The sequence below is a fragment of the Sorex fumeus genome, unplaced genomic scaffold, assembly GCF_029834395.1.
Source record: "Sorex fumeus unplaced genomic scaffold, SorFum_2.1 ptg000054l, whole genome shotgun sequence".
Classification (NCBI taxonomy): domain Eukaryota; kingdom Metazoa; phylum Chordata; class Mammalia; order Eulipotyphla; family Soricidae; genus Sorex; species Sorex fumeus.
The window spans coordinates 35,905,193-35,930,350 of record NW_026606111.1 but is presented as its reverse complement, the minus strand read 5'-3'; the positions used below and the strand labels follow the sequence as shown (position 1 = coordinate 35,930,350).

Below are 25,158 nucleotides of genomic sequence, written 5' to 3'. Positions count from 1 at the left end.
CTATCTCCCTCAGGGCATCTATAAACAGCCCCTTCTTCACTAGCCTAGTTCATAACAGGTTGCCTTCTAGTAGACCGGGATTTTTGAGGTGACATCAGACTCCTCTGTTTTTCTAGTAAAGAAAGTATTTATTTTATGGCTGCTGCTTCTGTGGCCTGCCTGACAAATGCACAGGTCTGGGCATTTTTGCTCTTTTATTGGTTGTTGCTTAATGGTGGGGCTAGGAATTAATTTGGATGAAACATACAGCTAAGTGTCATTAAAATGACCTACAACATTAAGAATTTTAATTTTCCTTTCCCCCCATTTTTTTTCTATGCAGAATGAAACCTATGCCACTGTTGGTGAGGTGAGTTGGCAATCATTTACAACAAAGCTGTCATTCTCTATGGCTAAAAGCTAATGAAGATGTCTGACTGTAGTGCACAAAAACATTGTTTCTAGAAGTGCTATGACTTTGGATATAAAAATGAAGATGTAATTCTATTTTAATGTAAATTTTCCTGGGTTTTATATATCTGTATTCATAAACTATATATGTACACGCACACATATATATATACACCTATATACCTTTATATTCATCTATATACCTTTATATTATTTTAAGTGTTAAAATTCATTTCTAGGGCTGGAGTGATGGCACAGCGGTAGGGCGTTTGCCTTGCATGCAGCCAACATGGCCGACCCGAGTTCGATTCCTCCGCCCCTCTCGGAGAGCCCGGCAAGCTACCGAGAGTATCTCGCCCGCACGGCAGAGCCTGGCAAGCTCCCCGTGACGTATTCGATATGCCAAACACAGTAACAACAAAGTCACCAATGGAGACGTTACTGGGCCCACTCGAGCAAATCGATGATCAATGGGAGGGCCTTTATCTTTACCTTTTACCTTTATAATTCATTTCTAAATTTTTATTTTTTTATTGAATCACTGTGAGATAGAGCATTACAAAACTGTTCATGATTGGATTTCAGTCATACAATGTTCCAACACCCATTACTTCACCAGTGTAATTTCCCAGCACCAATGTCCTCAGTTTCCTTCTCATCCCCCCCAACCCTGCCCCAGTCGCCCCTGACCCCTGCCTGCCACTAGAGTGGGGAACCTCTCTTCTCTCTCTTTCTTTTTATCTCTCTCATTTTAGGCATTATGGTCAGCAATACATCCTGAAAGGTTATCATGTATAGCCCTTTAACTACTTTCAATACTCAGTTCTTGTCCAGAGTGATCATTTCCAACTAATGTTGTCATAATGGACCCTCCTCTATCTTAACTATCCTCCACCCCCAACACACTAGCAGTAATTTCCAATCTTTGACCAGTCCTCCTGGCCCCTGTTTACCCTGGCCTTGGATGTCAGTTTCATTCTATATTTTTTATATCCCATAAATGAATGCAGTTATTCTATATCTGTCCCTCTCCTTCTGACTCATTTCACTCAGTATAATATTATCCTTGTCCATTCATTTATAGGCAAATTCCATAACTTCATTTTTTCTAACAGCTGTGTAATATTCCATTGTGTAGATATACCTTAGTTTCTTTATCCAGTTGTCTGTTCTCGAACACTCAGATTGTTTCCAGATTCTGACTATTGTGAATAGTGCTACTATTAACATAGAAGTGCAGATGGTCTTTCTACTTTGTGTTTTTGAACCTCCAGCCTATATTCCCAAAAGTGGTATTGTTGGGTTAAATGAGAGCTCAATTTCTAGTTTTTTGAGGAATGTTCTTATTGTTTTCCAAAAAGGCTGAACCAATCAGCATTCCCACCAGCAATGAATGGAATCCCTTCTTCCCCACATCTGCATTGGCACTAGTTGTTCTTGTTCATTTGGACGTGTGCCAGTTTCTGTGATGTGAGATGATATCTCATTATTGTTTTTATTTGCATCTCCCTGATGATTAGTGACGTAGAGCATTTTTTTCAATGTGCCTTTTGGCCACTTGAATTTCTTCTTTGAGGAAGTTTCTGTTCCTTTCTTCACCCCATTTTTTGATGGGATTGAGTGTTTTCTTCTTACAAAGTTCTATCTGCTTTTTATATCTTTGATATTGACCCCTTATCAGATGGGTATCACTGTATCACAGTCATCCCGTTGTTCATTGATTTACTAGAGTGGGCACCAGTAACATCTCCATTCGTCCTAGCCCTGAGATTTTTTGCAGCCTCTCTTACTCATCTTTCCCAACGATGCCATATTGGAGGCTCTTTCAGGGTCAGGGGAATAAGACCTGCTATTGCTACTGTTTTTGGCATATCGAATATGCCACGGGGAGCTTGCCAGGCTCTGCCATGTGGGCGGGATACTCTTGGTAGCTTGCCGGGCTCTTTGAGAGGCATATCACGATCACAACCATCCTGTTGTTCGTCGATTGCTTCGAGCAGGCACCAGTAACGTCTCCTTTGTCCTAGCCCTGAGATTTTTTAAAAAGTGCCATATTCAAGGCTCTTTCAGGGTTAGGAGAATGAAACCCATCATTGTTACTGGTATTTGGCATATTGGCTACTCCACGGGGAGTTTGCCAGACTCTGCCATGTGAACAGGTTACATTCAGTAGCCTGCCAGTTCATCCAAAGTAGGAATGAGATAATCAGATGTCGCACAGTCGCATTTGCAGCCACGCACTTCCCAGGAACTGGGTTTTATAGTCTCTGAGTCTTGGCCATTGATGGGATTACACAGTGCCAGGGGGTCAGTTGGTGGGTGTGACCGTTGCCTACTAGAATTTGGAGGATCTGGGTGGAGGATGCTCAGCCCCGACCACTTCCGTCTCAACAGAATCAAAGGCCTTCATATATATTGTGGAAAATGGGTAGGGAGTGTCTTATGATGTATTGTGAGGCTGCATGGTCCAGGAATATGTTCCTCATATGTGAGGCTCTGCCCAACCGTTGTGGAAAGTGGCCTGGAGCCTGGTGGTGGTTGGGTAGTGGAGGTCTGCTGCTGGGGCTGGGTGCCTTGGAGTGGGGAGGGTTCTCACCTGGCCCCCTCTGGGGTGCCCCGAGGTGAAAGCAGACTGGCACGAGTCTGGTGGCATGGTTATGGGGGCCTCATTTTATGCTCCCTTCTGGAAGAAGCAGCTGTGAGTTCTGAAGGATGGCCGATGAGGAGATTATCTGGCGCCAGCAGGAGGTGCCTTATGGGTGTGATCCCTGGGTCACTGGAGACTGGGGGAAGCAGGCAGAGGATCTCTGCTCCTGGGTCCTGTTGAGCCCAGAGTCCAAGGTCACAAAGTTCCGCATCAGATGAGTATTGGATGAATAGTTTTTCCCATTTCATGTGCTGTCTTTGTATCTTGTTCATTGTTTCTTTTGAGGCGCAGAATCTTCTTAGTTTAATGTAGTCCCATTTGTTAATCTTTGCTTCCACTTGCTTGGCCAGTGGTGTTTCATCTTTGAAGATGCCTTTAGCTTCAATGTCATGGAGGGTTTTTCCTACGTTTTTCTTCCATGTACCTTAGGATTCATGTATTTAATCCATTCTGATCTGACTTTTGTGCATGGAGTTAGATAGAGATGAGTTTATGTTTTAATATGTGGCTGTCCAGTTTTCCCAGCACCACTTGTTAAAGAAGCTTTCCTTGCTCCACTTTATATTTCTTGCTTTTTAATCAAAGATCACGTACTGTAACCTTGTAAATGATGGCCTAACAAAATATAACTTGAAAAATGATGTTTGTCAGAAGGCTTATTCATGATAATTTTACACACAAATAAGAAATTTCTATAGCTTTTTTGGTGTCGGTTGAGAAAAATTCAAACTAGTTACTGCTTCATCGTTCATCTTACTGATGCTAGCCCCAACACCCCCCCCCCCCCCACCGCCCGTGCTGATTATGTATGCCTGCTGCTCTTCTATTCTTCTATGAGTATAGCAAACACATGTCTGTTTCTTGGATTTTGTCTTTGTTCATATCTTTTCAAAGCCAGTTTTTTTGAACTACTTTGAGCTGGACCGGAGTGTACCACTGCATGATCACTTGATCACTTGACTGCCCGTTAATCGGCGATTTGCTTGAGTGGGCGCCAGTAACGTCTCCATTTGTCCCTGTCACGTGCTAGTGTAGCCCAATGGCGTCTGTTCGTTCTAGAAACACGAAGAGCCTCAAACTGATGGTTCATGATCTTGATGAAGAAGACTGATCATCTGGTAGGTGGGCAGCCATGCGGTCTTTTGACATCCTGTGGAATCTAGTCGGTAACAACTCTAGTCCAGCAGTCGTCTCTAAATCTCATTATGTGACCAGCCCATCTGATTTTTGTCGCCTTGGCAAATGAGACAGCGTCCCTGATTCTTGATCATCGATGGAGGTCGAAACTCTGGATTCTTTCATTTGAGTGAAACACGATACTCCAAGCATAGCTCTTTCCATACCTCTTTGGGAGACCCCAATAGCATTCTCATCCTGTTTGCGTAGGGCCCAGGTCTCTGAGGCGTATGTTAATGCAGGAAGAACAGTGGAATCAAAGAGATGTGCCCAGAGCCGGAGGTTCTTTGTCCTCGTAGCTATTTCTTCGATGCTCTTGAAGGTGTTCCAAGTCGCTCTCTTTCTCCTGCGCAGCTCAGGTGCCAGGTCATTTGTCATGTTGACTTCTCGACCTAGGTACACATAACCATTGCATTCGGAGATGGTTGTTCCATTGAGAGCAAATGGGGCGTCAGGAACGAGATTGTTTCTCATAAACATTGTCTTCGTAAGGTTCAGCTGTAGTCCGACCTTTCCACACTCACGGTTGAAGTCGGCCAGCATTTGTGCTGCTTGACTAATGTTTGGTGTCATTAAAACAATGTCATCAGCAAAGCGGAGGTGGTGTAGTTGCCGACCATCTATCTTCACTCCCATTCCTTCCCATTCCAGTCGTCGCATGATGTTCTCGAGGGTGGCACTGAAGAGTTTTGGTGAAATGGTATCACCCTCCCAGACCCCTCTCTTGACATCAATGATTACTTCTTTGTAGAATAGTGAGATCCTGGTAGTGAATCTGCAATACAGCTCATGGAGGATCCTGACGTATTGAGTTTGAATGCCCTGATTGGCTAGGGCTTCAATGACCGCTTCTGTCTCAACAGAATCAAAGGCCTTCTTTAAATCAATGAACGTTAGACAGAGCGGCATCTTGAACTCCCGAGAAACCTCAATGAGCTTGGTTATCATGTGGATATGGTCGATGGTGCTGAATCCTTTGCGGAACCCGGCTTGCTCACATGGTTGTCCTTCATCTAGTGTGCTGCCAATCCTATTCAGGATGACTCAAGTGAACAGCTTGTAGATGACAGACAATAGGCAGATCAGGCGATAGTTGCCAATGTCGTGGATGTCTCCCTTCTTGTACAGTAGTACAGTCCTGCTGGTTTTCCATTGAGACGGAACCTTGCATTCAGACAGGTAGTGTGTGAAGAGCCGAGCCAGAGTATTGATGAGTACTGATGGCAGGTTCTTCAGGTGTTCAGGTCTGAACTTGTCTGGGCCGGGTGCTGTTTGTTTCTTTACCGACGAAATGGCGTGTTGGATTTCAGAAGGGAGAACATTGGGAACGACATATCCATCCTGTGGAATTTGGTATGTGGGCAGGTGGACATGGCTATCGAAGAGATCTGAGTAGAAGTCATGGATAATCTTCCCCATTGCCCTTCTGGAAGATGTGATAGATCCATCAGGCATCAGAGGACAGTCATGAGCCTTATTATATTGACTAGTCACCTTGTTACCTAGTAATGCCTAGTTCCTTTGACTTGTTTTATTTTCTTTATATTTTTCATTGCCTGAATATTTTTTATTTATAAAAAAGTTTAAAATATTTTTATTGGCTGTTCCCACCTATGAGAATGTAAATTCAGTAATATGACAGCAGGATTTGCCTATTCTATATCTAGAATATGAATCTAGCAGCATTCATATTCTAGAGCCCAAATCAGTGCTTGACACATACAAGGTTACAGCATTTATTAAGATAAATTTTTGTTTTTGTTTTTGGGTCACACCCAGTGATGTTCAGGGGTTTCTCCTGGCTCTGCACTCAAGAATTACTACTGGAAGTGCTTGGGAGCCCATATAGGATGCTGGAGATTGAACCCAGGTTGACCACATGCAAGGCAAATCCTCTGTACTATCACTCCAGTCCAAGTCAACTAATTTTTAAAAGAAAATAAAGTCATATTTAATTTGCACAAGGGGAATTGCAGTACAGTTGTTGGGTATGTCCCTCTTGTATTAGAGGAAAAGCAAAAAGGATGATGACATAGCTGATCTTGTTACTATGGGGAAAATGGGAGTATGGATGGGAACAGAAAGAACAAACTGATGTAAACCCTAGAAGGCATGTACATGATCTCTCCGATAGAAATGGCAGTTCCTTAGGCTAGAATTTACAGGATAAATGCTCTCTCTGGAAGGTTTAGATTCTATGAATTTGTTAAGTCTAAGAAACTTAATATTCTCTCAAGGTAGCTTGAGCTTGAGAAACACTGGATAGCTTCATTAGAAGTCCAGTGCTAGAAGAGATAGATAGATAGAGAGAGAGAGAGAGAGAGAGAGAGAGAGAGAGGAAACTAGACACCAGACTAAACTAGGTTAGATTTGATTCCAACTGCGGTGGCATTTAAACTCCCAAAACAACTTTCCAAGTCTGTGGGTATATAATGTACAACTTAGTGATTGTAGTTAATAAACTGTATTATGTAGTTGAACATTGCTGAAAGAGTTGATATTAAATGTTATCATCACATAACTGTATCTCTGTCCTCCTGTTGTTCATCGATCTGCTCGAGCAGGCCCAGTAACGCTTCCATTGTGAGACTTGTTGTTACTGTGTTTGGAATATTGAATAGGGCTGGAGCGATAGCATAGCAGTAGGACCTTGACTGCGGCCGGCCTGACTGGGCCAGGTTTGATTTCTCTGTCCCTCTTTGAGAGCCCAGCAAGCTACCGAGAGTATCTCACCTGCACTGCAAAGCCTGGCAAGCTACCCATGATGTATTCAATATGCCATCACCACATAAAAGAGGAGTAATTATGTACTGAGATGAAGGTATTAGCTAATGCTTTGGTGGTAATTATTTTGCAATATATAATTGTGCTAAATCAACATGCTTTATGCTTCAAACTCATACCATATTATAAACTAATTAATATCAGTAAAGATGGGAGAATGCAAGTTTTCTAAAAGTAAACAAAATAAAATATTAAAATAACTAGGAAGATTAGAATTTATGCTTGCTTATTTATTTATTTATTTATTTAATTTTTAAAAAATGAATCACTGTGAGAAACAGTTACAGACTTACAAACTTTCGTGATTACACTTCAGTCATACACTGATCGAGTACCCATCTCTCCACCGGTGCCTCTTCTCCAGCACCAATGTTCCCACATCGGATCAGAACTTTATTACATATTTCCAATGGGGTAAAATGGAGGAAAAGTAGTTCCACAGTATTCTGATAGTCAAGACTAGCTAGATTTCCTAATGCATGTTATTCCAGCTCCTTTCTTCATCCTCATTTTTTTTAAATTAGAAAAAACCTCACATAACATGATAATTTTACTGCTCCTTGGCATCTTTATTTCTTTTATTTTTATGCCACACCCAGTACCAATATGGTCCCCAAGCCCATTAGAAGTAATCACTAAATTCAGAGCCAGTAGTAGTTCCTGAACACTGCTAAGTGTGGACAAAAATATGAAATAAAATAAACATAATTTTCATCTGTGGCCACCTTAGAATATCCTGAGGCCCATAGGGAATCTGATAAGCTTCCTTTCAGAAACACTTCTCAAGTATATCACCATTACAGGGATATAAAATAAATTTATTGAATCATGAGTCACAATAAATAAATAAAATTGAGCAGAATAGAAAACATAAGATTTCATCTCAGGGAGAGCATTTTCTTTTGGAATGATGAAAAGCCTCCAAAGTTAAACTGTGGGACTAATTACATGATTTTAGAAATATACTTGAACTGTGTGCTTCATTTTCAATTTTATTCTTTAAAAACATGTTTATTGAAATAACACTGTTATAACATTGTATAAGTTTCATGTATGCATCATTATACATCAAAGTCTATATATATAAACAAAAAAGACTAAGTATTATTATTATTATTTTTTTGTTTTAAAGTACTTTCCCCCAGAACAGTGTTCTTAGTGAAAACCTGGGGAACTGGCTTTCCTAACTGCACACAGTAGTTGACATACAGCAACACTGGAAGCAGGTTATGATCATTTTTATTTCTGATTTATCTTTGTCATCTTTTCTGAGTTTCTTACTTACTTTTTTGTTCTTTGTTACTGGGTCACACCTGGTGGTATACTCAGGGCTTACTCCTGGCAATGCTTGGGGACCGTATGTGATGCTAGGGATTGAATCCGGAACGTCTGTGTGCAAGGCAAGCACACTACACATTGTACTATTTCTTCAGTCCCTTTCATCTATCTTTGTAATTTAATATTCTTCAGGAATTTGTGTATATATACACAAATTTTTGCAAGAATGCCTGTCCTGGATTTCATTGTGTACAACTTTTCATAACACCAAATCTGTATGTACCCTATTAATTATTATTTTTAACTGGTAAAGCCACTCAATATACTTTTGAAATATTAATAAAAACAAATCCATTAACTATTTTAATTGGCAAAGTAAAAAACAAAATATTAATTAAATATTAATTAAAATATTAATTTCCACAATACTAACAAAAGAAACTAGGATGCTTTAACTAGATCAAATAACATAATCAATTGTATTTTTATAGGGTCATATAAATAGCATAAATGTTAAGAAAATAAGATATATAGTATATTTATAGTAAATAAAATATATAAAACAATATAGTTCAAACTGTCATGCAACAGAACTATCCCTTCGAGGTAGGTGTTAGAGTGTCACTCTTTATGTGGGGTCATACTTAAATAGTCTACCATTCTATTTAACTTTGTTTATATTTATATATACACCTATATATGACATTTACACACATATATATATACATATATATATGCTTCTAGGTTTAGAAAATATTCCTTTTAGCTCATGCAAGACAGAAATGTTTGTTACAGAGGGCTGATATCATCCTGATGGTGAAATATGTGATGTCCATGTTCAGACTCCACCATCAGACAACCAGGTGAAAGCAATCATGTAAGAAAACACTGCTGTTTTCACAAATACAAGAATACGGTGGTGAAGCTGAAGTAACTGCTGGAGCACAGAGATCTGGAAAGAGCGCTTATTTTTTGCTGTGTTTGAAGGTGCTTATCTGATCCCCATTAACAAATGGTGATTGTGAGATTGACAGCTGAAGTGATCTATATGTTAATATATGAGACATTCAGATTTCAAAACTCAGTTGCAGTGTTCTGACTGGAATGGCCCCTGTCTCCACAGCGAGAGTCCTGTGAGGTTGGCTGCAGTGGTGCGGAAGGTGCATATGAGGAGGAAGTGCTGGGTAAGCAGACTAGGAATCTTTAAATCATCCAAGCTGCTCCAAGGAGTTGGATTTATGTCAGGACTAGGAGCCACACGGATGGTTATCTAGGATATCAGTATTATATATATATGTGTGTGTGTGCGTGTGTGTGTGTGTGTGTATGCGTGTGTGTGTATACACACACACACACCACCGTATCACTGTCATCCCGTTGTTCATCAATTTACTAGAGCGGGTGCCAGTAACGTCTCCATCCGTCCCAATCCTTACTTGTCCTTCCCGATGCTGCCATATTGGAGGCTATTTCAGGATCAGGAGAATGAGACCCCCCTTTTTTTTTTTAAGTTCCTCCCTACTAGGGGAGTTCCTTTTCCTTTCTTTTCTTTTCTTCTTTTTTTCTCTTTTTTTTAATTTTTATTAGTGAGACACCATGAGGTACAGTTGTAGACTTACAATTTTTTGTGCTTGGGTTTCAATTATACAATGATCAAATACCAATCCCTCCACCAGTGCCCATTCTCCACCACCAATGATCCTAGTATCCCTCCCACCCTCCCAACCCCCCATCCCACCCCACCTCTGTGGCAGGGCATTCCCTTTTGTTCTCTCTCTCCTATTGGGTGTTGTGGTTTGCAAAAGAGGCAATGGGTGGCAATCATGTTTGGTCTATGGTTTACTTTCAGCATGCTTCTCCCATCCGGGGAGGATCCTACCAACACCCTTTATTTGGTGCTCCCTTCTCTATCTGAGCTCCCTTTTCCCCTAGCGTGTGTGGCTGGCCTCCAAGTCATGGAGCAAAATTCCTGGTACTAATCTCGGCCATTCTTGGGTGTTAGTATTTTGTTACTTTATGTTCCCCAGATGAATGCAATCTTTCTATGCTTTCTATGTCTATCCCTCTCTTTCTGAGACCCTTTATTATTACTGTTTTTCGCATATCGAATATGCCACGGGGAGCTTGTTAAGTTCTGCTGTGAGAGCGAGATACTCTTGGCAGCCTGCCGGGCTCTTTGAGATGAAACACACACATACATACATACAGATATATAGATAGGGCTTTGATTCCAAATATCAGTATCAATAGATATAAAGGTATATCTATATATACATATATATCAGACATATCTAATCTATATATAGTTATTGTGTATTCACAAAAGGGCAGCAGTGCTCTATCTCTACCCCTGCCCGTGTTTGGTAGTCTCACACCGCTTCCCCCACCCCAGGGAGTCTGATGGCGATGGGTGCTTACACATAGGTGTGGTCATGATCAATAGGGGTAAAATCCTTCCCTCAGGGAAAACTGCTTCTAGGACAGATTCTCATCAGGAGAACGACCTACCCAAGAGCCCAAGAGCGAAATCCCATGGGTGTGTTTCTCCTCTCCTTGTCCAACAAACATATAAACATTCATAATATTAATCATTCTGTATGGACACAGTAAGAGACACTTTAAGCTTATAGAATTACTCTCCTCAGAATATAGTGCTCAGGCCAAATTAGTCTTTCTTATCCCTAGCAAGGTCCTAATCTCATTGTTACTTTTGGATCATGACAGCATTTGTCCATGACCATGCTCTCAACTTATAGTTGAGTATCGTGGCGTTTTGGCCTGGCCCATTTCAACGCCAGGGTAGTGCGCAGATTGCCCTAGGTCCATTCAATCCTTCGTTGGGACCCTGCTTTTGGGGTGTTAGGAACTAAGGGCAACTGAGGCTTAAGTCGAGGAAGCAGATGCCCAGGAGTGAGTATTATTCGGAGTCCCAGGTTACAAGAGCATAATATTAACTGTCTTCCTGTGTTTACACAAAAGGACATTGCTCTAAAGTAAACTATGCAAAAGACATAAGGAGAGGAGAAAGGCAATATATAACTTACGATACAAGTTACATGTCCTAGAAGGATCAAACCTTACAAATTAACAGAATCTGATTAGGGAAAAAGCTGATTAACTGGTTGAGGAAGAGAGAATAGAGAAGTTACAGATAAGCACAGAAGAATGAGAGGATAAGCACAGAGGAATGGAAGTGACTCAGGAGCATTGTGATGGGTGTAACCCAATAAACCTAAGCTCCCTGTGGCAAGGGAGAAGGGACAAACCAATGTTATCCTACAGATATATATCAAATATATCCACATATCTATATATATCATATATATATCTATATGTCACTCAACTGTTTCAAATGCACGATCATTTCCAGGATCAGAGACTCAACATAACGCTTCTTTCAGCGCAGAATAAAGGAAAGTCAGTGGGGGGTAAATATATAGAATTTGAGATTTGCCCTCAAGTTCAATAAATGCTGTCACTTTTATCTTAATGAGAGTGATCAGTGTAAACCCAGAGTAAGCTTTCTATCAGGAAATGCCACTGCCCTAATAAATTTAAAGATAGAAATATTTTATTTAATGTTCTTTTCTTTTTTCCCCCTTTGTTTCTTTGGTTTGGGGGCTGTACCTGGCACCAGCGCCTTCATGGATGGAAAGATAATATTGTTAAGTTGTTGATATAAACTAATTGATTTTTTAAATTTATTTAATTAATCATTTTTTTGCTTTTTTTGGGGTCACACCTGGCAATGCTCAGGGGTTACTTTGCATGCAAGGCAAACTCCCTACCCGCTGTGCTATTGCTTCAGCCAATCCAATACCAATGTCCTTAAATTTTTGCTAGTCTGAAACTGTTTTTTGTGTGCTGATGTGTAGGCTTCTACTTTGCTGTATTCTTCTATGAGATTTTTCTGTGTAGTATTTTGGGTTTTATGTGTCTATTTTCATGTCAAGCTCTTCTCTTTTCTCCAGAAAATGCAGGTCGCCCCTCAGGACCTTTTGCTTCTTCCATTGGAACTCATTATGTGACATTACGTTGGAAATCTGCCAATATTTCTGGAGTGAAATATATCATCCAGTGGAAATATACACAACTTCTGGGAAGCTGGAAGTACACTGAGGTACATAAAACAGCTCATGTATCTAAACATGTTTCTCCCAAACTTATCAAAAGTGCCAAATTATTTCATGTTTTTATAAATGTATGTTCTAGAGAAAATTCAGGTCTTCATTTTCAACCCCTTATTCAATCCTCTCCTTTAAAAAAAACCGGAATGTGAAATATATGGGGCTGGAGCGATAGCACAGTGGGTGGGCGCTTGCCTTGCAGGCAGCCGAACCAGGGCCAACCTGGGCCCACCCTTGTTCGATTCCTCTGTCCCTCTCGAGAGTATTGCGCCCACACGGCAAAGCCTGGCAAGCTCCCTGTGGCGTATTTGATATGCCAAACACAGTAACAAGTCTCACAATTTGTTGTGAGACATTACTGGTGCCCGCTCGAGCAAATTGATGAACAACGGGAGGACAGTGACAGTGCTATACAGTGAAATATAAAGTCACAACATTATTTATAACTGAGTTTCAGCAATACAATATTCCAAACACCAATAGCTACACTAGTGTGCACTTCCTGCACCAATGTTCCTAGTTTCCCTCTTGCAGCCTCCTCACCCACTGCCTACCACCTGTCTCTTTCCTTCCCCCCCTATTTTGGCACTATGTTTTATAATACTGCTACTGATAGGGTATCATGCATACCACTTTACCTCTATTCAGTACCCTGTTCTCCTCCAAAGTGACTGTTACCTGACCTGTCCCTTACTGCTCCTGCCATCAACTGTTTATTTTTCAGACCCTTATTTTATGATGAATATTTGTTATTGGACTTGTATATTATTTATTCATCATGGCATCACCAACCATGTTATAGTCAATATCTGCTCATCCTCTTAAAATAATTTCAACTCGGTTGAAATATAGAGAGAAAATTCTTTCAATGGGTTGCTGTAATGTACTGTGCTTTTTTAGGGTGATCATCCAGGATTATCCCATTTAGGGAACTGTGACTGAGTTCTGAGTAAAATAGTTTCAAGACACCACTGTCACTGTCACTGTCCTCCCGTTGTTCATCAATTTTGCTTGAGCGGACCGAGTAATGTCTCCATTGAGACACTAGTTACTGTGTTTTGGCATATCAAATACCTCATGGGTAGCTTGCCAGGCTTTGCTGTGCAGGCGAGATACTCTTGGTAGCTTGCCAGGCTCTCCGAGAGGGGCTGAGGAATCAAACCTGGGTCAGACAGGTCAGCACGTGCAAGGCAAACACCCTACCCGCTGTGCTATCACTCCAGCCCTTCAAGACACCAAGTATATTAATATGGACAAATTAGAAATCTGAAGTACATGTGGAGTAATTGCTTCATAATTTGAAGTTCAGAAGAAAGGAATTTCTGCATGAATTATGCAACCTGACTGCTCTGAACATCACAGATCTGTTGCAGGCTTTTGTTTAATCTGGTCTGGCAAGCTTGAAGTTATCCAAAAATCCAAAAGATCATCCATTTCCTACAACACATTAATCTGTGTTCCTGAGTCATACCATTCAGTAGTTATTCTATACATGTCAGTTATTGTTCTCTTTTTGGTCTAGGCAGTGTCCAATCTCTCCTATGTGGTAAAGGACCTACATCCCTTCACTGAATATGTTTTTCGGGTGGTTTGGATTTTCACAGCCCAGCTGCAACTCTATTCTCAACCAAGTCCCAGTTACAGGACGCATCCTTATGGAGGTATCATGTGTACACATTGCTTATGAAAAAAGATAAAGTTATGGTTTAATTTTATTTTTTAATTTATTTTGTTTTGTAAAGCTTTGGTTTAATTTTAAACAATGAAATAAATATATTTCTTTATTAATTGATACCTTCAACAATTGAAATCTGATTATATGTCACATAGTGTTCTAAGTTCTCACTGTACCTTTGTGATCAAAACAAAATACATGTTCTTAAGGGACACACATTTTGATGGAGGAGAAATTCTTGCAGCACTAAACACAATAAATAGAAGGGCATTAGAAGTGAGCAGGTACTGTGCACTGTGGTAAGAGAATTACTTTGATCAGGTTGGGGATTGGAAATGGGAAGACCAGAGGAAAGAGAGTTAGGATGTATTAGATTAAATGATGTGAACAAATATCAATAGGCAGCTAAAATTTATGGAGAAATAACTGTTTTGTATACTCCTTCTGAAGATGCATTTCGCAGCAATATATTTATCATAATAAAAACTGAAGGAAAGTGAAACATTAAATTAGTTGTAATTTTTGTAAAATTGAAAGAATAAAGTCAAACACTACATAATGTTTGGAATCTAACCCCTCCTAAATGAGTTGCTGGATTGAGGGAACAAAAAATTTTAAGTTCAGAAGTAAAAAGAACAACTGGGAGGTTATTATATTAATGTTTTTCTCAGGCATAATTGAAAATAACATGCATATAGAAGCATTTTTATATTTCTATTGAAGAAGTTACTTTCATATGAGGTAAAGCATTCAGATTTTAAGGCACTGAGTTTGGGCCTGACAGTGGAGGAGAGTTCACTGGTGCCCTAATCCTCATAGTTAGCTGAGAAAAATCTAGAAGGATTGCTTTAGGTCAGAGCAATTCAGGGAAGAATACCTTGCTTAACCTGACTTTCATTCTGGAGATTCAACTGTTTTCTGAGATCCTCCAGTTGAACTGTGCCTTGTACCTAACTATAGCTGGCTGACTGATGAACCATGTGAGATCTTTTCTGTCTTCTCTCATCAATGTCTACTTCTTGCTTGTCCAGTGTTAGGGTAGGTACGGCCATTCTGTTGATTATTTTCTGATAATCCTTAGAACCTCACGTCATATGCTAGCCTAGGTTCAGGTTTAAAATATTCCAAATACGAATACAAGGGTTCTTATTTGTTCAAAACAATGTTTCACGTACTTCAAGTACTGGAACATTTTTCCAGCGCTAGAGAAATACCATGGCCCAGGGCCCTTAGCTAAACAGATGAAAATAATGAAGAAGGAAAATTGTGCTTTTCATTTCTGGGCCTTTCCCTGGATATGCAAGTTCCCATACCCTGAAGGTGTCCTAAACACTTCAGTGAGTGTCCTTCCCCTGGATAAGTACCTCATGCTTCAATTTCCTTTCATTTTTCCTTCACATAAAAATTTGATGTTATCTATATTTTATTCCACTGCCTCATTGCTTTATTCTATTTTAATTATTGGAAATGTATAATTTTAGATGCTATTGTTGCCTTTTGATTGGGTTCTAAGGAAGCTAATTTATTAATGAACTGGAATGATTATTCAGGGAATAATAATTTACTTGAACAGTCTTTCAGGGATAATATGCCTGTGTGTGGGAATTTGAACAATGATCACATTTTGTAGGTGGCATCCAATTGGCTTGAAGTAGAACAATCCATGTCTGGGCATTGACCCTAATGAGTTAAGTTCTTTCTTATTCTAATTAGCAGAGAAGCAATGTAATGATGTTTGTTTTCGCCAAAGATGAATCTGTGGGTTGGTCAAGAATTGTAAGAGAGGAAGGCTGAGAGATTAATTAAGAGATCCTTTAAAAACTCACCTTTAAAAACTCATGAGGACTGAGCTCTCTTATTTCTGCCAACTCTAATGAGTCAGGTCATACAGAGCATTCATCAAAAGTTTTTCAGAGGGAAAAAGTATACTCAAGAGTGAAGGAATGTCTTCACGTGAAAAGGAAAAATAAAAGTATGGTTTCAGGGCATGGGAGGTATAATCTTTTTAGGAAAGGGATACTGTAAAAATATAAAGTTAATCTGGATCCCAGGGTGCCTGGGGAGCTGGGGTAAGGAGGATTGAATAGTCTGGGTCAGAGACTTATGCCTGCAAAAGTAAAGTAGACTGTTCTAATTCAGGCTTATCTGAACCATATCTTCAACAGGAACTAGTCAGGCCACAGCACTCTAGGGACCAGTGGCCCACCTCTTAGTTCTTGCAACTCAGTTAATCATTGACTCCTGTTTTGTTTCAAATTCTCTTCTTCCTACACTGGCTGTATTCTATGTTTTCAATTCATTTAGGTCTCTGGAGATGTGCCATTTTTCTTCCTAGGACCTTTTTCAATTTTTGTATTTCACATATTATTTCATAGATCAGACATGAGGAAAATAACACTTGAAAGATTTCCTATCTGGTATCATTTAAGTATATAGAGCTTCAGCTCATAGATATCTTTTATTACTTAGAGTATTAATTAAAAATTTTTATTTACATTCATGTCTCAAAAAATAAGACATTTCCCCTATTCTATTTATAAATATAAAATCTGTAAAGTTTCTGCTTACAATGTCATCATTATCTCTTCTAGTACCTGAAACTGCTCCTTTCATTAGTAACATTGAAAGCTCTAGTCCTGATACTGTGGAAATCAGTTGGGTTCCACCCCAATTCCCAGGTGGACCTATTTTGGGTTACAATTTAAGACTGATGAGTGAAACTCAAAAATTTCATTCAGGAACACAGAGAACCAGTTTCCAGTTTTACTCTACTCTACCAAATACCACATACAGGTAAGACTTAATAATAAGCTGCACAAGAAAAATGTAACTAACATGGTTGCAAGCATGAAACCATTTAAGAAATAGGATAAAAATGACCTTAAACATATTTTGAGACTCCCACTGACTTTGCAATTGGGTAGAAGTTATTGTATATTTATTATATTACATGCATGTATGTTTGTTATATTACATTCTTATAAACAAAATATATTTTAAAGTATTCCTATTATATTTAGTGGATTCTTATAAAAATAGTCTAAGGATGACATCATAAACACCATGAGTATAATTTATTTGTTTGAGCCAACTTATCAAAAGTAAGGGGGTGAAATTCTCTTAATAGTATTTTTTATTTACCGTTGGGGATTATTTTATTATTGTTAGCTTTTCTACATTTACTAAAGCTTCTTTAAATTAGGGTGAGAATGGGGGTCATGCAGATAGCAGAGTTCAGTTTTTGACCTCGGTGACCCTGAAGTATTCAATGGAGAATGCAAACAAGGATGTGATTGATGATCATTTTAGTGCTGAGCAGTGACACCAAGTAATCAGATACATTCGTTTTCTTTAAATAGAAACATTATGACTCGTTCTATTTTAATCTTTTGTTCACACCATGCCATGTGAAGTGCATCTTTCCAAATTATTTTTGTAATAGGTTTTCCATTGCAGCAGTAAATGAAGTTGGTGAGGGGCCAGAAGCAGAATCTAGTATTACTACTTCATCCTCCGCAGGTATGGCTTAGAGAGCTTCTGATACATGGGAACTGAGGAGGTGGCAAGGGTGGAATCAGGTCTCAGAGGTCTTGAGTAATCTGATGGACCTCAGTGAACTCCTTTTTGCTCAAAGGGGCATTGTCTTGGGGTACTTGGTAACTTTTCAATTTTAAGTGAGACCCATATTTGAGACATAAAAATAAGTAGTAAATAAAAAAATTCACTTTTGATTTAAGAAATTTAAAAATAATAAAATATAGAGGCTGGAGAGATATAATAGCAGGTAAGATGTTTGCCTTGCATCCACTTAACCTGTATATGATCCCCAACATTCCCATATGCTTTCCTGAAACTGCCAAGAGTTGATTCCTGAGTCCAGAGCCAGGAGTGATCCCATCTCAGCATGCTCAGTATCAGCTCAGATGCTCAGCATCTCCAGGTGTCTCCCAAAACTGAGAAAAATTGCAGTATAAATATAAAATATATAATATGGCCTCAAATAAGTCCTTAGTTTTGGTGTAAATTACTAGTGATTATGATATATTTAGGCACTTATGGTATATATAAAAACGTTTGGTCTAACCTTCGCTTAATCTGTCATTTTTTCGTTATGTTATATATTTTTTCCTCTCGTCTCTTGGAGGTTTTTATATTTATCTGGAATTAATAAATTACTTATCATCATTGGGAGGGGGCTCCAAATGATGCTCAGGAGGTATAGAAATCTCTCCTGATGATTCTATTAATCAATTGACAATTCAGTGCAAAGGTGAAAGGCGTGGAGTTGTACCCTTGGGTAAGAGATTATTGGGACCAATCTAGAGGTTCTGGGAGTGGGATTTGGAGGTCCTAATCATTTTAAATATTCATCCTACCAAATTAGCTTTGTTAATTGTTTTGAAAGTAATTTTTTTGTCTTTGGCATTTTAACATATCCCTTGAAAGACTTATTGCATATTGATTAATACCTATATAAGCAAAATTAAAATAAAATGCTTTCTAAGAAGCACTGGGAAAGTTTTTAGGAAACCTAGTAAAAAAGTTTTGAATGACACAAAAAGATTTGGAATTTTGGAAGTTTGTCGTTTGTTTTCATTGGAAGCCCATTTGCTGACTCGAGCCTCTCTGTTCCTGATCTGCATAGACGATGCCAGAAGGAACTGAATGTCATTCATCACTAGCCTTTAGTTTTTGGCTATGTGAGATTCTAGGAAAGGAGAGGTATTTTTGTTAGGCTCAAGAAACATGTCCAAAGGAGATTCTAAATATAGAGAAAGCTTAAGGCTGTTATCCCTGTGATTATTGCACAACACTTATTAATGGTCCTGAAAGTGTTCAACAACACATACTCCATCAGTCTGTACTGATAGAAGGGCAAACAGAATTTGAAAACCCGTAAATCTTCCTCTTCGAAGAGAGTTTCTCCCATCTTAAAGGGAATAATATTCAAAACAAAATGAAGACAGCTAGTGTCTTTATATATTCATGTGTCTATACGTGTGTGTTATGCAGCAACCCACTCTGGCCTGGGGTAGGTTAGCTCCACAAAGTCAGATTCTCATGGCTAAGGTCAGTAAGCTATGCTCCTAGTTGGGCAAAACCATTAAGAATGGTGATGCCACATAAAAACTATTATTGGGACTATAAAGGGAGCATTTCCATAAATCATACTTGACTGAAATTGCACATCTTATTCCCAATTATACAATAATGTATGATTAATGCCATAGTATCTTCAGAAAAAAAACTGTCCAAAATCTTTCAAGTGATAGTTCCTTTTACATAGATGTACAAATTGTCTATCTTAAACCTTGTTTTACAGTTCAAGAAGAGGAACAGTGGCTATTTTTATCCAGAAAAACCTCTCTAAGAAAGAGATCGTTAAAACACTGGGTAGATGAAGCACTTTGTCTCCAGTCAGATGCCATTCACCATAATATTACAGGTTGGTACAATAGAAATGTTACCTGAGTTGACTTCTTTTTTAATATCATTATTAAAATGAAAAAATGAATTCTCTATTAGTTAAGATTTTGTCTAATTATATAACCTAATATACTTGCATGTCTCTTCTAGGAATATCAGTTAATGTTCAACAGCAAGTTGTTTATTTCTCGGAAGGAACTCTCATATGGGTAAAGCAAGCTGCCAACATGTCTGATGTATCTGATCTGAGAATCTTTTACAGAGGTTCAGGATTAATTTCTTCCATCTCCACAGACTGGCTTAATCAAAGAATATATTTCATCATGGATGAACTGGTTAGTCTGATAATTTAAAATTAATAGATAGTGGAGGCTGGAGGAAAGCGCTTGCTTTGCACTTGGCCAACTGGGTTCTATCTTTGGTACTACTTATGATTCACCAAGCCACCAGGACTAATTCCTGAGCACAGAGATAGGAGTAAGCCCTGACCATGACAGGCTGTGATCTGATCCCTAAAGAAAGAATATTGATATTCATAAGCACATTTGGGCATATTTGCAAGTAAATACCACATTGTCACTTTATACTCATTGAATATTTGCTATATAGTCACTAGATAAGCAATACATCATAGATAAACTCTACAAGAGCATTTAGATTTTACTAATACTAGTTCAAGTCTGTTACTAAATTCTCTTTATTTATTTTTTTATAGCCATCTGCTTATAATAATGATAATTTACTTTCCTGAAGGTGGCAAGTGGTACCTCTGATATTACTGTAAGACTGCCAGGCATCATCAAAATTAGCTGCAAGAGTTTTAAGCCATATAGTCACTGGTAACTTTAATAGGCCTTTGAAAATACCAAAGCAGTTAAATCATCAAGAAGGCACAATCCTGATGCATTTCAGTTTTTCTCCTTTGAAAGGAATTTTTGGGCAGACTATCACTATTCTGGGTTCTTTTAAGACATAGTAAAAATATTTAAAGTAATTAGCTGTCTTAATAAACCATGAAAATAGGCAGTTGTATTTCATTAGTATTGATACAATAAAAATTCATTAGGGTATTGGATGCAAAACCAACTTTTTGTTGTTTGTTTTTTGGACCACAATAAGCAGTGCTCAGGTCTTACTCCTGACTCTGCTCGCAGGGATCATTCCTGACAGGAATCAGGGATCTATAGGCAGAGCTGGGGACCATTTCTTGGTGGGTCACATGTTAGGCAAATGCCCCACCCATGGTACTATTTCTCCAGCTCTATAAGACTAACTTTACTGGACTATAAAATTATTTTTATAAGTGTTCAGAGAGCACTATTCTAAGTATAGAACAGACATTCAAGAAATAATATTGGCTTAACTGAATACAGATACTAATTCTACTAATGTGTTTTTGACTCTCTAGGTATGGGTCTGTGATTTAGAGAACTGCTCAAACATTGAAGAAATTACTCCTCACTCCTTTACTGCACCTCAAAAAATTGTGGTTGACTCATATAATGGGTAAACATTTTCTACGTAAATACAAATTCTATTGGTAATAACCTTTGGGAAACCTGCTTGCTAATGAATTACAATAGTACCAGATGAACCAATCTGCATATCTTATTTAAAAATTAATTAAATCAAGGCACTGTTTAAATTATGTAGAGCCAGAAGTATCGTTCTTTCAAACTTAACATACAATTCCTCTAGTACAGTAATTTTCCCCCTTCTTTTTAAGAGTATAATGTCAGTATTTGGGAAATACCTCAAGCCTGGGAGTTTGGAGCCTGGGCTTTGGTGCTGGGCTGGTCACTATTTTATAGCATGAGTCAGGTACTGACTGTCCCTGCTGTCCCTGCAGTACATCACTGTGAGAAGATATTCCTGCCTTTATTTCATTGCATAATTTTTCTTCCTTTTTAAAAATGATGGTAAGTTGGCTAACATGGTTGCAATAGGATTAACCACAACTGTTTTATGATGAAGTTAACATTTGAACTCTGGCTCTAGGGTCTGAATTCTAATCCTCTACCCAGACAATGGTAGAGTTTCTATTAAAATTAGCATGTGATTTTTAACAGCATTTTGTATATAACCCTAAAAATCCCAGATGTTTTTTTCCTGGTATTCAAGTATAATTTACTTTATGTTTCTATTTTGTATCATTAAATTATTTACTTACTGAGTTTGTACTTACCATAAACCTTTTCCCTTCTTTCTTCCCACTGTTTCTTTCCCCCGACTCACTCTCCTCACTTCCTTTTTTTTCCCTTAGAGAAGTATTAAATGACTCTCCCTTCCTTGATCTAAGATTTGCAGTCTCTTTATATTTTGGCTTTTGGGTCAGCTTCTGCTCAGGGCTTATTCCTGGCTCTGCCCTCAAGGGTAACTTCTATCAAAACTCATGGGACCATATGAAGTAGTTATGTTTGATATTTATAGCTAAATAATTGGTTCTTTCCCCCTTTTTTTGCTTTTTTGGGTCACACCCAGGGATGCACAGGCATTTCTCCTGGCTTTTTACTCAGGAATTACTCCTGGTGGTGCTCAGGGGACCATATGGGATGCTAGAAACCGAATCTGGGTCGGCCAAGTGCAAGGCAAATGCCCTACCTGCTGTAATATTGCTCCAGCCCCGGTTGTGCCCTTTGAAAAATAAATATGTAAATACCTTTTCTTTCATTTTATCATTCATAATCTAGGGAAAATTTATTTATGGATCATGGTCAAAATTTGTTTATTTTTGAGAAAAGCGTTTTATGGTACATAACATGCTTAGCCTCGTAATGTTTATATTCTTCTTTAAAGGTTAAAACAGGGGCCAGAGCGATAGTACAGCAGGTAGGGCATTTGCCCTGCATGCAGCTGGCCGGGGTTCAATTTCCAGCATCCCATATGATCCCCTGAGCACCTCCAGGAGTGATTCCTGAGTACAGAGCCAGGAGTAACCCTTGAGCATTGCTGGGTGTGAACCAAAAAGAAAAAAAAAAGGAAAAAAGTTAAAACAGTCTTTAAGTTTTAGGGGGAGAGAGAGAGAGAGAGAGAGAGAGAGAGAGAGAGAGAGAGAGAGAGAGAGAGATGCGGGCTTCTCCAGACTGGAGAGAGAGCCCCAATAAAAATCACAGCATTACATATGAAATTGCACTTCTGAAGATGACAGATCGGGAAATGTGGGTGACAAATGTGCTTGAGCATCAAAGGCAGCATATGGACCTATAATGTTCATATTCTACATTTTTTTTCTGTAATAGTAACTTCATTAGAAAATCTAGAACGATCTATGCTTTCATTCTTATGTTTTCTTTAAAAGTCACATTTGGTAATTAGGAGCAAACAATTGTAAATGGTGCTGAAAATTTCCAGTGTTCAAACTTTGATGAATGGAGCATATCTTTAATAAATATCATTACCCTTTTGCACCTTGAGAAATCCTGTACTAAGTGACTCTGGAGATATATGGTTCTGATTGGGAAACAGTATAAAGCAATGAGCCAAGGTGGTTACTCATCCACCTCTGCATTGAATCACACCGAATTCCTTTTGTTCCTGTGTCAGGTATGTCTTTTATCTTCTGAGAGATGGCATTTATAGAGTCAATATCCCCACACCACCTGGTCGGGATTCTGAAGCTGTGCGAATTGTTGAGAGTCACACATTAAAGGACTTTGCAGTAAAGCCACAGTCTAAGCGAATCATTTACTTCAATGACACTGCCCGAGTCTTCATGTCAACATTTCTAGATGGCTCTGCTACTCATCTTCTCCTACCTCATGCCTCCTTTGCGGATGTGAAGAGCTTTGCTTGTGAAAGCAACAACTTCCTTGTCACAGATGGAAAGGCTGTTTTCCAACAGGACTCCATGTCTTTCAATGAGTTTATCGTGGGATGTGACCTGAATCATATAGAGGAATTTGGGTTTGGCAACTTGGTCATCTTTGGCTCATACAGCCAGCCATACCCCCTGCCTGGCCGCCCACAGAAGCTCTCTGTGTTCTTTGGCTCCAACAAGGCCCTCCTTCAGTGGAAGCCACCTGCACTGGCCATCGGAGTCAGTGAGTGTCCTGTTAGAGTGTGATCATTGTAATTGCTGGAATTTTGAGCCTCACATGTGATTCCTCAGACTTAGACAGGAAGGATATTTAGTGTTGACAACAGCTCTTCTACATTTGCTCTATTTTTATTATCTTTGCCTTAGGTGAATCTCTGTTTTTTGCGTACAGCCCAAGAAACTAGTTGAGTGTCTACAAGAAGCCAGAAATTGACGCTATTACCTTTTGACTGTATTTAATAGTGTGATTGACTGTTTGAATTGAGATTTTGTAGTCATTATGATCTTGTAAAGGTAAGGTAAAGGTAAAGGCCCTCCCGTTGATCGTCGATTTGCTCGAGCGGGCCCAGTAACGTCTCCATTGGAGACTTTGTTGTTACTGTGTCTGGCATATCGAATACTCTCGGTAGCTTGCCGGGCTCTCCGAGAGGGGCGGAGGAATCGAACTCGGGTCGGCCATGCTGGCCGCTTGCAAGGCGAACGCCCTACCGCTGTGCTATCGCTCCAGCCCTGGGGGTAGGGCGTTCGCCTTACAAGCGGCCAGCATGGCCGACCCGAGTTGGATTCCTCCGCCCCTCTTGGAGAGCCCGGCAAGCTACCGAGAGTATTCGATATGCCAGACACAGTAACAACAAAGTCTCCAATGGAGACGTTACTGGGCCCGCTCGAGCAAATCGACGATCAACGGGAGGGCCTTTACCTTTATGATCTTGTAAAAATTTAAATAATTCCTTACAAGTTTAAAAACTCTAAATTGAAGCTGTCTCTCTGGAGGAACAGTTTTTATGGTGAGTGATCAGGCAGTCTTTGCTCCAGCCTGCATGAACTCAAATGCTAATATTGTTATTGATTAGCAGAATGACATGGTTACAGGTTACTTAACCATGAGATGCATTAGTTTTCCACTACTGAAAAATGGAAAATTGGTATCTTTTAATGGTATTGTTCTGCGATTTAATTTAATGTATACAAATAGGACATTTAGAACAGCATCAAGTACAGAGGTTGGCAAACTTTTTCTAAAGAGGAAGAAATAGATTAAAAAGATTTTCAGCTTTGTGGGTTATTTGAGTTTTGTTATAGTTACTCAACTCTGCCATTGTTGTATGTGAACAGTCACAGATAATATTTAAGTCAGCAACTGAGGTTATATTCTTGTGCAACTAATAAAAAAAACAGAAAGATCCATTTATAGTGCATGGGCTATAATTAGCCAGCCCCTGCTCCCTAGAATGTCTTTAAAAAACAGGCAGTTTTTCACTTTAAGTCAGAGTTATGTATGATTATTTGGTATGTATCGAAAGATGGTTAAAAGTTACTAGTTTTTTTTTAGTAGTATTACCACTAGGATAAAGGTGCTTTACAAACACTGGGAATTATAATTGATAATTAACATTTTGTTTATTTATTTATTTATTTTTGGTTTGGGGCAATACTCAGTTGTGCTCAGGGCATACTACTGGCTTTATACTTGGGGATCACCCCTGGCAGTGATCAGGGGATCAAATGGGATATCAGAGATGGAACCCCATGCAAGGTAAATGCTCTACCAGTTAATATTTTATTAAAAGACTGATTGCATCTGGTGTTGTAGAGCACTGTAGCACTGTCTTCCCAT

The 25,158-nt window shown here is 39.0% G+C and overlaps 1 protein-coding gene across 1 annotated transcript in view; it reads left to right on the top strand.

Moving 5' to 3' along the window:
- The window catches only part of ROS1 (ROS proto-oncogene 1, receptor tyrosine kinase), a 126,421-nt gene that overhangs the window by 9,349 nt on the left and 91,914 nt on the right, over positions 1-25,158 (top strand). Inside the window, exons 4-13 of the mRNA XM_056125316.1 lie at positions 323-349; positions 9,399-9,459; positions 12,247-12,395; positions 13,925-14,063; positions 16,669-16,870; positions 17,520-17,596; positions 19,401-19,523; positions 19,655-19,839; positions 20,913-21,010; positions 23,048-23,544. Coding sequence (XP_055981291.1) covers positions 323-349; positions 9,399-9,459; positions 12,247-12,395; positions 13,925-14,063; positions 16,669-16,870; positions 17,520-17,596; positions 19,401-19,523; positions 19,655-19,839; positions 20,913-21,010; positions 23,048-23,544 — 1,558 coding nt within the window. The remainder of the gene's footprint in view (positions 1-322; positions 350-9,398; positions 9,460-12,246; positions 12,396-13,924; positions 14,064-16,668; positions 16,871-17,519; positions 17,597-19,400; positions 19,524-19,654; positions 19,840-20,912; positions 21,011-23,047; positions 23,545-25,158) is intronic.